Below are 18837 nucleotides of genomic sequence, written 5' to 3'. Positions count from 1 at the left end.
TCCCTCTAGTTCCATCCACGTCATTGCAAATGGCAAGATTTCATTTCTTTTGATGGCTGCATAGTATTCCATTGTATATATATACCACCTCTTCTTTATCCATTCATCTAGGACATCTAGGTTCTTTCCATAATTTGGCTATTGTGGACATTGCTGCTATAAACATTCGGGTACACGTGCCCCTTCAGATCACTACATTTGTATCTTTAGGGTAAATACCCAGTAGTGTGATTGCTGGGTCATAGGGTAGCTCTATTTTCAACTTTTTGAGGAACCTCCATGCTTTTCATGAGTGTTTTCCAGAATGGTTGCACGAGCTTGCATTCCCACCAACAGTGTAGGAGGGTTAACCTTTCTCCGCATCCTCGCCAGCATCTGTCATTTCCTGACTTGTTAATTTTAGCCATTCTGACTGGTGTGAAGTGGTATCTCATTGCGGTTTTTGATTTTCATAACTGTACACTTTAAAAGGGTAAATTTCACTATATGTAAGTTATACTTCATTTAAAATAAAATTACTTAAAATTTCAACATTGTGGGGCACCTGGGTGGCTCAGTGGGTTAAGCCTCTGCCTTCGGCTCAGGTCATGATCTTGGGATCCTGGGATCGAGCCCCGCATTGGGCTCTCTGCTCAGTAGGGATCCTGCTTCCCCCTCTCTCACTGCCTGCCTCTCTGCCTACTTGTGATCTCTCTCTCTCTGTAAATAAATAAATAAATAAAATCTTTAAAAAAATTTCAACATCGTTAAATCAGTTTTAGGACTACACAGCTACATAGCTGAAAGGTTATTTCATAAATGAAAATGGCAGTGCCATGTAATTATAGAAATAATAACAGGGGCGCCTGGGTGGCTCAGTGGGTTAAAGCGTCTGCCTTCAGCTCAGGTCATGATCTCAGGGTCCTGGGATCAAGCCCCGCATCAGGCTCTCTGCTCAGCGGGGAGCCTGCTTCCCCCTCTCTCTGCCTACTTGTGATCTCTGTTAAATAAATAAATAAAATCTTCTTTAAAAAAGGAAATAAAAACAGAAATAACAATAAATACCAGTACCTTGATCTTACGTACACGGAGGACAAAAGAAGGTGAAACACTGTATATTAGTTCACCGTGTTGCTAAATTCATAACCACAAAATAGAATTATGAAATTTTAGGTTTGAAAAGGATTTTCCGTACCATCTAACCTAATCTTAACCTAATTTTACATCCTATCACATTCCCTTTGTTCACCCTGATTTGCCTGAATGCATCTAGCCATGCTTACCCTCCCTGCCCAGAGATGCTCAAAGAATTAGAGAACTGGAGTGGATGTTAGGAAATTGAGAGCTGGAAAAGCTAAAGGCCTTCCCCAATGAGGTACACTGGTGTATAGAATACAAATTAAAACCCCAGTCCCATATACTTTTCACTCTTTGTGCTTTTCCCCTTTACCAAAACTTTATGTAAGTGAAGAAGTTTGAACCCTCAGCACACTGTTGGTAGACATATAAAATGGTGCAGACACTTTAAAAAAGTTCAGCAGATCTTCAAAAAGTTAAACATAGAATTACTATGTCACTCAGGAATACCATGCCTAGGTATATCCCCAAGAGAAATATTATGTCCACATAAAAAATTGTACACAAATATTCATAGCAGCATTATTTGTAATGGCCGAAAAGTGAAAACAACCCAAATGTCCATCAATCGATGAATGGATAAATAAATTGGACAAGTAAAATTTATAAGTAAATATCTATTCTGTGGAATAGTATTCACTAATAAAAAGGAATAATACACTGATAATTGTTACAATATGCATGACTCTCAAAGACATGCTAAGTGAAAAAAGCCAGTAACAAAAGGCCAAATACTGTGTGATTCCATTTATATGAAATGTGTAAAATAGGCAAATCTGCAGAGATAGAAAGTAAAATTGTGGTTTCCCAAGGCTGGTAGGGGGTGGAGAGGGAAGTGGGAATAACTACTAATAGGTATGGGTTTCTTTTATGGGGAATGAAAATGTTCTAAAATTATAGTGATGGTATCATAACCCTGTGAACTTACTAAAACTACTGAACTGTATACTTTAAGTGAGTAAACTGTATGGTAGATGTATGTCAATAAAGCTATTTTTTATATTAAAACTGTTCAATTTTATTAGCTTCATACTTCCATGTGCCTTAATTTTTCTTTTTATTTAATCACTTTAGGATGGTGTAAACATATGGGATTTATGCCTGGCTTCATGCTTATACAAATCTGAATAGAATTATAATAAAATAAGAGTCAAGCAGAAATCTGTATTAGTCTTTTATAGGTATCCATTCATTAATCACATATTTTCCCCCAGAGATCACATTTTTATTAATATTTCTATTTACATACACTGCAAGTATATCTGATTATAAAAATAAGGTGTGCTTCTTACCAAAACTTTAGATAATTTAGACATTTATTTCTAGTCCTTTTTAGGACTGAAGATATATTTTTCTGGTTTTCAAATTTTCATTCCAGTGTAGTTAACATACAATGTTATGTTTCAGGTGTACAATATAGTGATTCAGCAGTTCCATACGTTACCCAGTGCTCGTCAAGGTAAGTATACTCTTGATCCCCTTCACCTGTTTTACCCATCCCCGCCCCCAGAACCTCCCCTCTGGTAACCATCAGTTTGTTCTTTACAGTTACAAGTCTGTTTTCTGGTTTGTCTTTTTTTTCCTTTGTTCATTTGTTTTGTTTCTTAAACTCCACATAAGTGAAATCATATGCTACTTGTCTTTCTTTGACTGGCTTATTTCATTTAGCATTATACTCTCTAGCTCCATCCATGTTGTTGCAAATGGCAAGATTTCATTTTTTCTGTGGCTGAGTATTATTCCATTACATGGACACCACATCTTCTTTATCCATTCATCTATTGATGGGACACTTGGGCTGCTTCCATAATTTGGCTATTGTGAATGATGCTGCAATAAACACAGGGGTGCAAATTATGTTTTCGCATTCTTTGGGCAACTACCCAGTAGTGTGATTATGGGATAGTGGGGTAGTTCTACTTTTTATTTTTTGAGGAGCTTCCACCTTGTATTCCACACCAGTGTGCATTTCCACCAATAGCAACGGTGCAAGAGGATGCCTTTTGCTCCACATCCTCGCCAACACTTGCTGTTTCTTGAGTTTTTGATTTTAGCCATTCTGGCAGGTGTGAGGTGATATGTCATTGTATTTTTTTTAACGATTTATTTATTTATTTGAGAAAGAAAGACCACGCTCTTGAGCAGGGGGAGGAGCAAAGCGAGAGGGAAAGAATCTCAAGCAGACTCCCCGCTGAGTGCCAAGCCCAACATGGGGCTCTATCTCATGACCCTGCGATCATGACCTGAGCCTAAAATCAAGACTCCTGAGGCTTAATGGACTGAGCCACCCAGGCACCCCTCACTGTGGTTTTAATCTGCACTTCCCTGATGATTAGTGATAAAGCTGTTCATAAAATGAATAAACAAAGAGCTACTTACCACCTTTAAAAAACAAAGTAACAAAGTAACAACAACTTTATGTAAAAGATTTAAAACCTGTAGACAAATTCTTTGATCCTCCTCCCATGGAGAAGGGCCACAAATGGGCAGGCATTTGTGACTACTTCAACCAAGAGAATGTGGCAGAGTAAGGCTACATCACTTGAGAGGCTAGTTCGAAAAGCCATGCAGCTTCTCCTGGTCTCTCTTAGAGGACACCTGCCCTTGGAACCCAGCCATCATGCTGTGCAGAAGCCTAGACTGCATGAAGAGGCCGCTGGCCCTCAGCCTGGCCAAACTCCAGGATCAACTTGCCAGCCATATTGAAAGGAGATCCTTGGGCCCCCAGTCGAGCTGCTGCATCTGATGTGGCAGAGAGCCAACCTTGCTATACCCTACCCAAATTGCCGAGTTGTGAACAAAATAAATACTTGTCATTAGTCTAAGCCACTGAGTTTTAGAGCGGTTTGGTTTGGTAGGCAGCAATGGATACCTAGAATATGTACTTTACAGATTTAAAAGGCTAAAAACAGCATCTAGCCCCCTACTCAGAGCAGACCCTTCTTTCTAATAAGTGGCCATCAAACCGCTGTCTGAATCTTTTGACTAATGTGGAGATCAGTTCCTCACAAAGCCATGCCTTCCACTGAGGAACCACCCCAGGAATTATGATCTGCTTTTATAGTAAGACCGGTTCCGTCCTGTCCAATCTCTCTGGTCTGAGTTCTATCTTCACAAGTGATCATTACTGTCTAACCCCCTTTTGTCAGGACAGCGCTTCACCCTGTTAAACAGTAGAGAAATCTTTGGCACGGTCGCATTTTATAGCCAAGAACCTGAAATGCATGAATGGACTGCTTTATCCAAAGTCATGAAACAGACACCAAATAAAATGCAGTTACTTGAATCTCTGGTATAGGGCTTTTGTTTAGTTTTATTTCTATCAAATATGAGACAAATGTAATGGATACATGATGTGTTGCCCATACTCAAATTCATAATTTTCATCCTTATGCCATCATTGTTTACAGGACTAATCCTCATTTCTATCATCTAGGAGAAGTAATGGTATGAATAACTGGAAAATGAAAACTACTTTTCTGTACCACTCATGTTTTCCTTGTTTGCACTTAAATATTTCCTGTTTTAACTCAATAAAAGCAGTCAGCTCTTTAAGGGCAGGGATAATTTTTATAATTTTGAGTCTTTCTTGGTGTTTGAGTACCTATGTATTGAATAATCTGCCTAGCCATGAGAGGCAGCATACAGATAAAAAGGATAAAAGCATTTCTTTCCAAGTAATTTAAAAATGGATGGAACTAGAGGGTATTATGCTAAGTGAACTAAGTCAGAGAAAGACAAATACCATATGATTTCACTTATATGTGGAACTTAAGAAACAAAACAGATGAACACAGGGGAAGGGAAGGAAAAATAAAATAAAGTAAAAATGGAGAGAGGGGTAAACCGTCAGAGACTCTTGACAATAGTGAATGAACAGAGGGCTGCTGGAGGGGAGGAGGGTGACGGGATGGGGTAATTGGGGAATGGGCATTAAGGGGGGCCCTTAATGGAATTAAGCACAGGGTGTCATATGCAACTGATGAATCACTAAATTCTACCCCTGACACTAATAACACACTATATGTTATGACTTTTTTTTGAAGATTTTATTTATTTATTTGATAGAGATCACAAGCAGGCAGAGAGGCAGGCAGAGACAGGGGGAAGCAGGATCCCTGCTGAGCAGAGAGCCCAATGTGGGGCTTGATCCCAGGACCCTGAGATCATGACCTGAGCCGAAGGCAGAGGCTTAACCCACTGAGCCACCCAGGCGCCCCTATATGTTATGACTTTTTAAAAAATCTTACAATCTAAAAATATTTCTCATGCCAATGTAGTAATTGTACAGTAAGCTTTTCACTTTTTCAAAGTTAGCAGCGATAGAACCTAAGCTTCATACACTGTTGATTACAGTATATCAGTCGCCATGACAACACTTAGTCTCCAAACATTCTAATTGAGACAATTGCTCCTAGCTTCAGTTCCCCAAGACTGACCCAATTACACAACTCAAAACCCAAAGCCCAGAGGGTGCCTCTTGACAAAGATACTCTGATTACACAACCTAAGGAAAAATTTAAACACCACTTTTCCAAATTGCAAGGAAACTTTTCAGGCAATGAATTATGTTTTTAAGTTGAATGGTAATTGTCTGATGTAACTTCAAAACATATCTCACTTACATTCTCTGGGCTGTATTTGCATTCTGTTCCTTTTAAGGTACAACTAAAATATTTTAGGACCAAGCAAAACTCAGTAGAAGTATCACTGGACTAATACAGAGCATTCGTACACTAGCCTAAATTGGCCTCATGAGAGATGAAGAACTAGAAAAAAATCTTTAAAACCATATAAAATGAGGTACCCTAGAGTATGCTCCTAATAATTCCAAAGGAAGGGATGCCTGGGTGGCTCAGTCGGTTAAGCGTCTGCCTCTGGCTCAGGTGATGATGCCAGGGTCCCACATCGGGCTCCTTGCTCAGCGGGGAGCCTGCTTCTCCCTCTGCCTGCTGTTCCCTCTGCTTGTGCTCTTGTGCTAGTGCTCTCTCTTTCTGACAAATCAAACCAAATCAAATCAAAGTAAAATAGAATACTCCTAAAGAAAAATCCCCAAAAGGAAAAGCAATGTTGGGAAATGTGGTACCTCCACTGTCTCAAAATGTAAACTAGTAATTCTCTTTCTCTAATGATGCAATAGATTTTTTTAACTGTGTTGTTTTCAAAATATAATGTTCATTTAGTTAGAAAAATTCTGACTAGGTGAGTTGATCAATACTTTAACTTTTATTATGCACAGTATCAAAAGCATGAACTTATTTTACATAGCCAGTAATATGTCTTACACCTCTACAACTACAGTACCTACTAGTATTCTCCAAAAATGTTCCCTGTAAGCTCAAAACTGTCTACAAATGGAAGTTTACTATATGCTCATATGCGAAAAGTTTAGAAGTTGGTAAAAGCAAAAAAAAAATCACAGAATACATCCATGTAACTAAAAGGAGAAAGCGGAGCCTGGGTGGCTCAGTCAGTTGGGTCTCTGGCTCTTGATTTTGGGTCAGGTCATGATCTCAAGCTGGTGGAAGAGCTCTGCATTGGCCTGTGCGCTCAGCCCAGAGTCTGCTCGTCCCTCTCCATCTCTTTATCTCAAATAAATAAATAAATAAAATCTAAAAAAAATAAATAAAAGGAGAGAGATTAACACGAGAGTCTAACTAACCTGAACATTATGTTAATAAAGGTTAACTGTAAGACCATCTTTATGAAGTAATGAGTCAAAGGGCAACTGAGACTACTCGAAATAAATAAATAAATAAAAGCACTTTCGTTTTAGCCTATGGTTTCAAAGCAAAAAGCTAAAGTAAAAATCAAATACACAAGCCTCTCTATGACAGAGAATTCAAGGTTAAAGAGTATTGTTAGAAATACTAAGGCTGAGGAAATCAGTCTTTTAAAAACTGTCCGCCAAGTAACTTCGAATGATAGGTGCAATCTTCTATGACAGAAAGCATAGTACTTTCCATTCCTATGCAATAAAATGATGTTATCAAGTATAGATAAGAGAATTAATATACCATGCAACCCAAGAAAGATCTGAGAAACCGGGTAGAAAGATGCAGTTCAGAATTCTGCAAAAAGCTTCCCATTGCTTAAATCTGATACTTGGAGAACTGAGTTTCCATGAATAAATCATTCTGGTGATTGAAAATCATGCAGGAAGATCTATGAAATCATAATATGAATATGAACTTCACTATAAAGTATCCATGGATCATTATATGTTGCATCAAGCAAGGAGGTAACTGTTCATAACGTTTATTTAAACATCCTTTTGCAGTCAAATGCTCTACCACTGAGCTATACCCCCCTAAACATCCTTTTGTTTGGAAAAGAAAAATAATTGCCAAACCTATCAAAGTATTTTACTAAGCAGAAAATGCAGAACTATGAGGAAAGAGGAAACATTATGAAATTTATGACTAAGTGTGTTTTGTGCAACACTAGGGGACGTTTCAAAGCTGTCTCATTGCTGGCTATATACAAAAGTGAAAAGGGCGTTTTCATTCATTGAAAACAATAGCAAAATATTGCTTGGTTTATGCTAGTTATTCACCATACAGTCCTGACATACGTGTCAAGACTGATTTCGATTTTCATTATTCCTTTTGCGTAACTGGAAGAGGAGGAAAAAGCAAAGCCATACGTTCAAGAGTCCACTTTGTTAACTGAGAAAATTCAGCAGTGGAATATACCATTAGGCACCAAAGAGATTTACCGGCTAGGGCAGACAAAAGAGAAAACAGTCACAGACGAACATGAGCCGCGAAAAAAGATGAGAATCGGTCCCGCGTGTAACTCGAGGACTGGACAAAACCCCGCTGGGCGCTGCGGGTGAAATGAGCAGATTTGATATTCAGGGCATTCGCGACCTCTTTCCCTGGAGTCCATCCTGGGACCGCAGGGAAAGCCCCCAGGGCTCTGACAATGAGCTCTAAGGCCCCCTGCACCGCTTCACAATTCCCCGTGACGCCCCCTCCAGCGGGGTATTTCACCGCACCCCAAAAAGTCACTCCCCCCGACTTCAACTACTCGCGTGGGAGAGGAGAGCGCACGCAAGAGAGCTGCAGCTGCTGGGTCGGCCCCCTCCGCGCTCCCGGGCCGCAAGGGACCCTCGCCGGGCGGCTCGGAAGGGCTGAGACCAGGGGCCACGGGACTTTGGTTACCTTCTCGCGCTGGTCCCAGCTGTACTGCTTCGGCCGCCCCTCCCCGCCCTCGGGCTGCGACTCCTTCTCAGCCTTCCGCCTGTTGGAGAAGAAGCACCCCATGGTCCCGGCCACTCCCCGCCGGCCCGCTCGTTCAGGTATCCCCTGGGAGTGTGGCGTGAACCCCGGGCGCCCGGGCCCCGAAGCGCTCCGGACACCGCCCAGCGAAACGGCCCAGCCGTCCCCAGCCCGGGTTAGCCCGCCAGGCCCAACACCCCTTCTCTTTTTTCCTCTCAGTCGCCCAGACGACCCATTGCAGCCAATGACCATTCAGCGCCCAGTGAGCCAATCAAAGCCCCGAGAGCAGCCCTCCGCGGCCTATGAGGAGAGGTCGACGTACGCACACAACCAATCCACGCCCCGCTCCGGCGCCAGCCCCCAGTGGCGGGTCCTGGGGGCTCTGGCGCACGCACAGCCGACCCCGCCCCCTAGCCCGGCCCCGCCCCTCCGAAGACACCGTGGGGCTCTCTAGCTGCCCAGGGTGCTGCTTTGGCAGGCTTGTCTTTTTGCCCTTGGTTCTCAGTTACCAAGTTCTAGGCGCGGGAAGGCTCTCTAGTTGAACATTAAGCTTGAGTTTTATGATGCAAGTGGTGAGGGAACAGGAATTGCGGCTGACACAGGAAGAGGCCCTGAAATTCGTAATTTTCCCCCCTCCCTCCCGCCACATCGTTCGAGTAGTGTCGCCCTTCCGGAAACTTCCCCCAACCACACACCCCCTTTTGCCTCCTCTTCTGTGCTTTCTTAATATTCCTACGTTTCACTCTGAAATTGCACAAGTACTTAGTAAAATAATTATTTGCGTATTCGTTCCTTTTGGAAATGTGAATTTCTTGAGGCCAAAAGGCCTTTCTTAAAAGAGCATGTATCTTTGAATTCCCTAGGCCTGGCTCAGCTCCACCGTAGATGCTCAGTAAAACGTTTGTCAGATGAATGCATGAATGAATGCATGCTAGTGAAGGAAGTATTCTATAACCTCTTTTCTATATTCCTTATCAAAGAAAGTGATTTAAGTGTGCGTGTCGTGAAGGAGGGGGGTTTTATAGTAAAGGGGTTCTTCTTTTGAAATTTATAGCCTAGTGGAGGACATAAGCATTGCCATATAAGCAGTCAGCTCTAAGCAAATGGTATAGGGTTTGTGTGAAGGTATTAAATATATATACACTAAATATTAACATTTGTTACATTTGGGCCAAGTTTACTGCAGTACACATGTATTGCTTATGTGATAGAAAAGGGTGCCTCAGTGGCTCAGTCGGTTAAGTGTGGGACTCTTGATACTGGTTCAGGGCATGATCTCAGGTGGTGAGAAGGAGCTCTCTGCCGCCCCAGGCTGTTCTGGGGTGTAGCTTGCTTAAGATTCTCTCTCCCTCTCCCTCTGCCCCAACCCCCGCTAAAAAAAAAGGCAAGTTGTTGCTTTGATTATCTGAGTATTTTGACATCTTGGTAGGACACCAAATGTGGATCAGGTCAGGTTCAAATTTGGTTATCTTTTTACTTTCCCACACTTATTCACACTAGTGTATATCCTAAAGGAGACTTAACTTGAGCATTAAGAATGTTCCCTTTTTCACTTCCTGCTTCTTATTACACAATCAGGAAGAAAAGTGCATGTGCTCAAGTATTAGAGATTACTGCAAATTTAAGTTCTAGATCTTAGGCAATAGGGCCTTTGCCCTGTACATACTTCTTCCAATTGAAATGAAAGGTGTATGTGTGGGTGTTTTGGATAAGACACCTAGATATTTTATAGTCATAGAATGTTAAAATTGTGACCATTATGTCATTGCAGTGGGAGAAACAGAGGTCTATGGATATAAAGGGTCTAATCTGTGGTCACAATGAGAATGATTGACCAGGTTCTAGAAAAACCCAGAGCCTGAGTTGTCCAGTGCTCCTTCCTACCCTGAATGCATTCCTTTCTGATTCATCTGAATTAAAAAAGTAAAGAAGTATCTGTTTAGGCCTTCTGATGCCTATGGGAGATCTGTCCCCCAGTGATGCCCTTCCTCTTAATGAACAAACAACAAAACCAATTTTACAGAAACAACCCCGAAAATTCTCCTAGTTTTGAAGTATTCATTAATGAGAAAACCAAACCTAAAACAAAAATCTATATCTGACAATGATCTTTTCAGGGACCCTAAGCAAAAGGGAAGATAAAGTCCCCATTCTGTTAAATCCCATCCCACCAGCACCCCTGCCCAAAAACAAAATAAAGAATCAAATTAAATTAAAATTTTAAAACTGGGGACTAGAAAGCCAAGGAACAGAGCTAGTAATAGAGCTCTGTCATGCTCTCTTTTTTTTTTTCTCTTTCTTACTCTTCCTTTTCTGCTCCTTTTTTTCTCCTCCCTTCCCACCATAGATTTTCATCACCACTTTTCTGTGCAAACCAACTCCCTTTATGTACTCATCAGCATACACCATATATGTGGCTGAGAACGGCTATCCCACCCTGTTCCTCATGGCCTTTCTGTCCAAGTGTATGCTACAATCTCTTTATATCTTAGTTCAGATCCTCTAGGAAGATAACCACATAAATTGCTAGCCAGTCAATACTAGAATGGTTCTCCATAGGTCAAGTGTACACCCTTGGTCTAACTGCTACAGCTGCAAGGATGAACTTCTCATCACAAACATGGGTGGGGAGCAGATCCTACAAAGGGAACATATGCTGGCACCTCTTAACTCCGAAGAGTCCAGACAGAAATTGGTTGATCCTTTGGCCTATCCCCCTTCTGTTACTTACTCCCTTGTGACTTCTTTTCTGTGGAAGGCTGCCCTTCATATTCAGCTTAATAGATATACTCAGCTACATTAAAAAGTTGGGTTGTGGGTTTACACCTGGCCACAGGTTCCTGAGAGAGTCTGGGTTCCCATGTGTCTTGAAGTGGCAGAAGTGGCACAGTTACTTCTCAGAAGAAAGACCTGAAGACGTCTGTCTATGCAGCATGAACAAGTCAACTACCCCAACAACAGCAGCTAGAAAAGTCCCTGTTCTTGAGTTGACCTGACACATACTTGCTCACTCTGCACTCAATGAAGAACACTTGACAAGTGAAGGAGAAGGGACGGGAAGGAGTGTCCCCATCACTTACCGCTGCTCAACAAATTGCCTGAAACTTAAACCGAAACAAAACAATTGCTTGCTTTGCTTACAAATCTGAAATTAAGGCGGGGTTCCACAGGGACAATTGAACTCTGTTTTATGCTACATGCAGAGCCTCGGTAGGGAAAATTCAAAAGGCTGGGGGACTGGCCAGAAATCACTCTACATGAAATCTCAGGGCCTCTCCGTGTGCTCTCTCCAGCAAGGTGGCCTTCGGATGGTTGGGCTTCCTCTATCATACTGAGAGCTCCAGGAGTGAGTGTTCCAAGAGACCAAGACAGAAGTTGCTAGGCCTCTTAAGATGTGGTCTCAGATGTCATGCAGTATGGCTTCCCCTGAATTCTATTGGTCACACAGGGATGGCCTTAACTCATGAAGGGAGGCGACTGAACAAGGGAATGAATACTGAAAGGCACAGATCTTTGGGGTGTCATCTCAGAGGCTGGCCACCACAGCGGGAGTGAACTACATCAGTAGTACTACATAATGTGCCGAAGAAGATGATTGGAAGGTTAAAAAAATTGCGTGGGCAAATGACTTTCTTTATTTTCATAGATTTTTGAGCCAACATTCTTCTCATACTTTAGCTTTTAGATAATTCTTACCAATTTTCTTTTACTACCTTATTGACTAATTCTATTTCTAAAAGCATCACAAATTGTGTGTAATCAGGTTATAAAGACTTTTTTCCCACCGCTCTTAGCATGGGATATCTTATTCACTGTTGTTGGTAAAATTCTTAATGTAAGCCAAGTAAAAAATATTCAAACGTTAGTACAGGAGAGCAATAACAGGGGAAACAGACTTCTAACTCAGATGGGGGGGGGAGGGCAGAAGAGTCTAGAAAGACTTCTCAGAAGTCAATGGATTTAGCAGCATAAAATAAAAATAATTCCAGTAACTTTTTACAGCAAAGCAGTTCCAATGGAAACTATTTTTTAAAAAATAGCTTCTGGACTAAAACATTTTTTTTCTAGTGGAATTTCCATCTTCTAAATACCCATTTCAATACTTTTTAGGAAAGGGACAACCTATGATAAAACTAAGAGCTAATCAGAGTTAGTTAATGAAATTTGTTTTTATTCTTGGGATTTTATTAACAAAAGAAAGCTGCTTGCTCTTTCGCCCAAGCTAAATGAGATATAATTTCTACTTTCCTCTACACATGGAAACAACAAATAAGTCTAAATCTGACATCTAGAAGATCCCAGCCCACATAATTGCTACTCATCCACATTTGTATGGTATAAAAATAATTCCAAAGTAGTGAAAAAGAAAGATTTGGGCAACATAACTGATGCCACATGGCAAAAGTTTAAGTAAAAGGATTTCTGATAACATTTCCTAAATCTTACACAAGAAAATGGTTATTATCCCATATATGGCCAATAGCTAGGCAGGCCTGACACTTCCTGCAACTTCTAAGTATGGATTTCTTTCCTACTTCACCACCTCCTCCTCCTCCTCTGCCTCCTCCTCTCCCAGTTCCTGACAAAAGTAGAGAAAAGTCAGTGTTCATTCTAGACAAAAATCTTCCTAAGAGCTGCTCTGCTGCTTTACTATGATGCCCACCACCTCACCTCCCTACCGCAACCCCCCAGCTGCATAGTACATTCTAAGACCAGGAAAAGAAAGTGACCCGGGGGGCACCTGGGTGGCTCAGTGGGTTGAGCCTCTGCCTTTGGCTCTGGTCGCGATCTCGGGGTCTTGGGATCAAGCCCCGCATTGGGCTCTCTGCTCGATGGGGAGCCTGCTTCCCGCTCTATCTCTGCCTGCCTCTTTGCCTACTTGTGATCTCTCTCTCTCTCTGTCAAATAAATAAATAAAGTATTTATAAAAAAAGTGACCCAGGGAGGAAGCGTTCTCTTCTGCATTTCTTTCACTTGTTCCCTAATTCTCATGGTGTCAAGGATGGCATCGAATAAACCGCAATTCACTCTAAAACAGGGAGAAACCCAAGTTTCATAGGGTTTGAAGTTTGTACAATTTGGGTTGGGTCCTTTTTTAAATTGAGATATAATTGGCATACAACATTATGTTAGTTTCAGAGGTACAATGTAGCGATTTGATATTTGTATACATTGCGAAATGATCACCGCCATAAATCTAGTTAACATCTTGCCATATTTACTGCAGAATTTTTTATTCTGATGATGGGGACTTTTAAGATCTACTCTCTTAGCAACTTTCAAATATGTAATACAGTATTGTATACATGGTCTACATGTATGACCATAGTCACCATGCATCCGTACGTTACATCTCCAGAACTTTTTTAGTTTATAACTGGAAGTTTATACCTTTTGACCACCTTCACCCATTTTGCACATCCCTTTACCCCCCTCAACTCTGGCAACCATCAGTCTAGTTTTTTGCATATGAGCTTGATTTTTGGTTTTTGTTTGTTTGTTTGTTTGTTTAGATTCTACATGTGAGATCATGTGGTATTTGTCTTTCTCTGACTTATTTCACTTAGCATAATGATCTCAAGTTCCATCTATGTTGCCACAAATGTCAAGATTTCATTCTTTTTTATGCCTGACTAATATTCCTCTCTCTGTGTGTGTACACATCCTCTTCATCCATTCATCCATTGATGAACACTTAGGTTCCTTCCTTATCTTGGCTATTGTAAATAATGTAGTAATGAATGAGAGGGTGCATATACCTTTTCAAGTTACTGTTTTCATTTTCTTCAGATAAAATACCCCAACGTGTGATTGCTAGATCACATGGTAGTTCTATTTTTAATTTTTTGAGGAACCTGCATTCTGTTTTCCATACTGGCAACACCAATTTACACTGGGTTGGGTCCTTTTAAGAAAGATAATACAAAATTATGAATAGCAAATTGCTAGGACCCCTACGTACAGGACTTATACAAATGAAGGGCTCTACCGCTTATGTTTCATTAGTTATACTATAAGCTGCTCATCCAAGGATATTAGGGATATTATTAATTTTGGTGAGTCGGGATCTAAGTTTGCACATACTACATCTTTTTCATGTACTAGTTGGCTTCAGAATATATATATGACAGCCCATTATACAAGGATTAAGAAGACCATATTTTCCTGGCAGTTGTAGATCTGCCACAACTTATGAAAACCTCCAGTGGGAACAGAGAAGTCAGCCGGCTCAGGCTGATGAAAGCCAATCAAAAAGCAGCCACTAGAGTCAGATATGCAAAGAACAAAACTCCCAACGCAAACTATACCAACCTGTTAACAATCCTTGGAGACTTTCAGACAACCAGAGGTACCAGTTTGGTCCAAGTCTTAAAAAACTTTCCAACGAGAAAGAAAAGTTAGGATCTTGACATTTACATGCGGATCCAGTGTTTCAATTCTAAATTGGTTTTGACTTCAAATTTTTCTTTTTTCAAACTGTTCATAAGACTGATGCTTACACTTCCTGTTGAGACACTGTAAGCTCTTATCGAACCTGCCACATTGTTCTTTCTTGGGAGCCCAAATAAATTCAGTTCCTACATCCCTTGCCCAGCTTTTTATTTTAACAATGGTAACATTCAGTTTTATAGTCGCTTACCCCATTTTCTCCTTGTTGATAAGAAACCCTTCCTTGAAAAGTGTCCTACAAGAGGCACCTGGCTGGCTCAATCAGTTAAGCATCTGCCTTGGGCTCAGATCATGATCTCAGGGTCCTGGGACTGAGCTGGTCAGACTGCCTGCTCAGCGGGGAGTCTGCTTCACCCTTGGCCCCCCCACCACTTGTGTTCTCTCTCTTTCTCAAATAAATAAATAAAATGTTTTTTTTTTTAAAAGGAAAATGGGCACCTGAGTGGCTCAGTGGGTTAAGCCTCTGTCTTTGGCTCAGGTCGTGATCTCGGGGTCCTGAGATCAGGCCCCACATTGAGCTCCCTGCTCAGTGGGGAGCCTGCTTCCCCCTCTCTCTCTGCCTGCTTCTCTTCCTACTTGTGATCTCTCTCTGTGTGTGTCAAATAAATAAATAAATACATCTTTAAAAAAAAAAACAAAGAAAAAGGTACTACCAAAGTGTAATTTTCACAATATTAAAACCACAATTCCTATACCAATTGACAGTGACCCAGTGTCCAATATTTATCTAATTCATTAACAAGGAAGCCCAAAGGTCAACAAGTTGGTTCAAAGAGGATATGAGAAGTAGGGCTTTGTAGAGTTTCATGAAGAAAAAGGACTATTGAAATAACATTTCCAGCATGGATACAAACCTGGTTCACGTCCTAAATGGAAAAAGACACAGGAGATGTGGGATCTTTCCTACCAGGCGGAAAAGAAAATCATCACACTTTACCAGTTTTCTACAAGCTGACTTCTAACTTTACAGACTCATCCAACATCTGAGTACTAATCAGCAGTTTCCTGGATGCCAAGCAAGTTACGTTCCCTCAGAGAGTCAGCTGAACCTTAGCCAAGCTTATAGGATAGAGCTTCCAGAACAGCACTTAAACGCCATGAAACCATCTTGCTTCTTTCCAGATTTTATCTCATTTTTCTTAACATTATCCCAGAGCGGTGTGATTGTTGACGACTGGTTTCCAGTAGTCAACAGTGAAATCACAAGATTCACAGTTTGGCGTTGGTATGGCCCTCAAGAATTCTGGTCTTGAATTCGAAGCCTTGTCGGTTGTCTTCTTTGGGTTTTAGGCTTCCGAAAGAACGTTTCTTCATGATTCATTTTTCTAACCTCTTGGTCCAAGAGTAGACTGCCAAATTAGCCAAAGTGAGCAACTGGTGATGGAATGAGCGGGAACATCTTAGGCTGGAAAAATCTTGGGCTGGATGTATGGGTTGAATTGCATTCCTTCCAAAGTCACATGTTGAAGTCCTAACCTCCAGGCCCTCAGGATGTGACCTTATCTGGAGGTAGAGTTTTTATGGAGGTAATTGAATTAAAGTCAATGGCTTCGGGCCTCCAGAACTGTGTGACCAGGCATTTCTGTCGTTTAAGCACCATCCCCCAACCCCCAGGCTGTTGTCATTTGTCCTGGCAGCCCGAGGCTGACTGTAGGAGTTTCCCTTCTGCAATCATGTGGAATGAGGATCTGATCTTGTTCAGACTTGTGATCAGAACGTGACTTCTCCCGGTGGGAGAGTTTAGTATACAGCTATCAACAGTAGTCACGGGATGACACTTTCAACTTCTGAAAACCCGTTTCACTCCATTTATAAGGAAAAATGTTCCAGTTGGCACATTAGCCATGCTATCCTCCATCAAGATAAGTCCTAACATTCTCAGTGCACACTAAGTCCCCAGGAACCTCCCTGAGAATACCAGAGGCCTTTGTGAGACCAGCGGATAAGATGCACTACTCTTGGTTCTGGCTGCACGCACCTGTTCTCTGGGCCATCTCAAGGCACAAAGACACAGAAAGATCTGAGGAGGGTCTAGTGTTAAGCAGGTTCAACAGGTGCTGATCAGCAACAATTAGGGCAGCTCTGGCAACAGAATACTTGCTGGAGGTGCAGAATGATCCTTGATCTTCTTGTACGTAGTGAAGACACTGGCTTGTTTAAAGCTAGTGAGGTTCCTGTTCTCTCTCTCTGTCTCAAATAAATACATAAAATCTTTTTTAAAAAAAGGTCTCTTTCCTTTGATTGAATAACTTTATTTATAGGAATCTGATGTGAGGAAATGACCAGAAATGGGGATAAAGCTTTATGAACAAAAATTTTTATTGTGATATTTTCAGCAGTAATTAAAAATAGATACACAAAATATTCATTAACTTGTGATTATTGGGAAATCAGGACATAGCCATCTAATGCAAGCATTTATTTGTTTATTTATCATTATTATTATTACATAGGATCCATGTCCATTGTGGAGTCCACGAGGACTTGAACTCACGACCCTGAGACCAAGACCCCAGCTGAGACAAGAGTCGCAAACTTACCCGACTGAGCCACCCAGGTGCCCCCAATGCAAGCATTTAAAATTAGGTTAACAAAATTTTTAAACTGTGTGTGAGAAAATACTCACATACGATGTGGTGAAAAATAGAACACAGGTTGCATATTGATAAAAAAATCAATGGAAAATTCATGTAGGCACAGAAAAATGTGCAAGGAACTATGTTAAAATATTAATTGGGTGGTGGGAATGTAGTGATTATCATTTTATTACTTGTATTTTCCAAAGAAAAATAAGGCTATGTATTATAGGTATAACCTGCTTCACCAAATTATGTAAAAAAACTTCTCAGTTATTCTCTTTCCTCTGTCCTTATAAGCAGATACACCAGTATCTTCCCCCATAGGGAGTCCCCACTCCAGCTCCCACGCTTCCAAGAATCCTGAGGCTTACTCAGAGCAAAGGGCATTACTCCTGGGTAAAAAAAAAAAAACCTACGTAGAAATCATAACAATTTTGAAACCAGGTATAGAAATAGTAAGTATTACCTATTAAACCCTGAGCGTGCCAAACACAATTCCAAGTTATTAAATCATTGACGCTTCCTAATGGCTCTATGAGGAGGGACTCTTATTATCCTTGTCTTGCAGATGAGAAATTGAAGCACAGAGAATAACTTGCCCAAGGTTCCATAGTAAGTGGCTCAGCTGAGCTTTGAACCCTGACAGGACAGCTTTGAGCTTGCTCTAAACCACTATATAGGATGCATCCAGCAAGAACTGAAAAATGGGATCCATTCCCTGCTGCTCTTGCTTCCAAAACCCCCCTCCCCACCCCAGAATGGCTTCTGAAGTCTGGTTCTGCCTAAGCAAAAATGCTCATTTTTGGATGGGTCCCTTACAGGCCTTGGTGATGTCCTATCCACAGGCTCAAAAGTTGTGACTCCATGGTTCATCTTCACATGTGGGCAACTCTCCCCAGCAGAACACCACACCAGGGAGCTTCAGCCTTGCCTACCTTTCTTTACCCTATAGTTCTGGGCTTGGGTTTCGTGCCAATTTCCCTTTCTTCCCAGTGAGTTCTTTCCTGGGATCATTGGTGTCCTCTCCCACAAGTTATTCTTGTGTGTGTGTGTGTGTGTGTGTGTGTGTGTAATAATTTATTCTATGCAATTTCCCAAATGCCCCCTCTCCATTAGGTACACATTATATGAAGCAAAGAGCCCATATACTTCATATCAGCCTTATTGGTTACTGCACCCTCAGCACTTACTGGGTCATAATAGAATTCGAGGGTACATTCATTGTGTTAATTTTCTTTAATTAAGCAGCTGGCTGACCTATTATGTGATTGGTAGCCTAGGGTTCTGACTACCAGAATGTGTTGCAATTGATCTAGAAATAATTGAAGATACTTCTTCAATATTAACTAGAATTCTCTCTCTCTCTCTCTCTCTCTCTCTCTCTCTCACACACACACACACACACACACACACACATAACAAAAACAAAATACAAAAAAACTTTACCTATGAGAGCAGGATCATGTTGG

General features: G+C 41.2%; 2 protein-coding genes across 2 annotated transcripts in view; one reads left to right on the top strand and one right to left on the bottom strand.

The window, feature by feature from the left end:
* The window catches only part of LOC111150588 (RP2, ARL3 GTPase activating protein), a 53925-nt gene extending 45404 nt beyond the window's left edge, over positions 1–8521 (bottom strand). The window contains exon 1 of the mRNA XM_022508095.1: positions 8283–8521. Within this exon, the coding sequence (XP_022363803.1) occupies positions 8283–8384 (102 nt within the window). The 5' untranslated portion in view covers positions 8385–8521. The remainder of the gene's footprint in view (positions 1–8282) is intronic.
* LOC111150571 (zinc finger protein 674-like) overlaps positions 1–18837 on the top strand; it is an 886492-nt gene that overhangs the window by 535485 nt on the left and 332170 nt on the right. The gene's annotated exons all lie outside the window — the stretch shown is intronic.

Source organism: Enhydra lutris, unplaced genomic scaffold (assembly GCF_002288905.1).
Source record: "Enhydra lutris kenyoni isolate GAN:26980312 unplaced genomic scaffold, ASM228890v2 scaffoldscaffold23, whole genome shotgun sequence".
NCBI classification, from domain to species: domain Eukaryota; kingdom Metazoa; phylum Chordata; class Mammalia; order Carnivora; family Mustelidae; genus Enhydra; species Enhydra lutris.
This window is presented reverse-complemented; position numbering and strand designations above follow the sequence as displayed.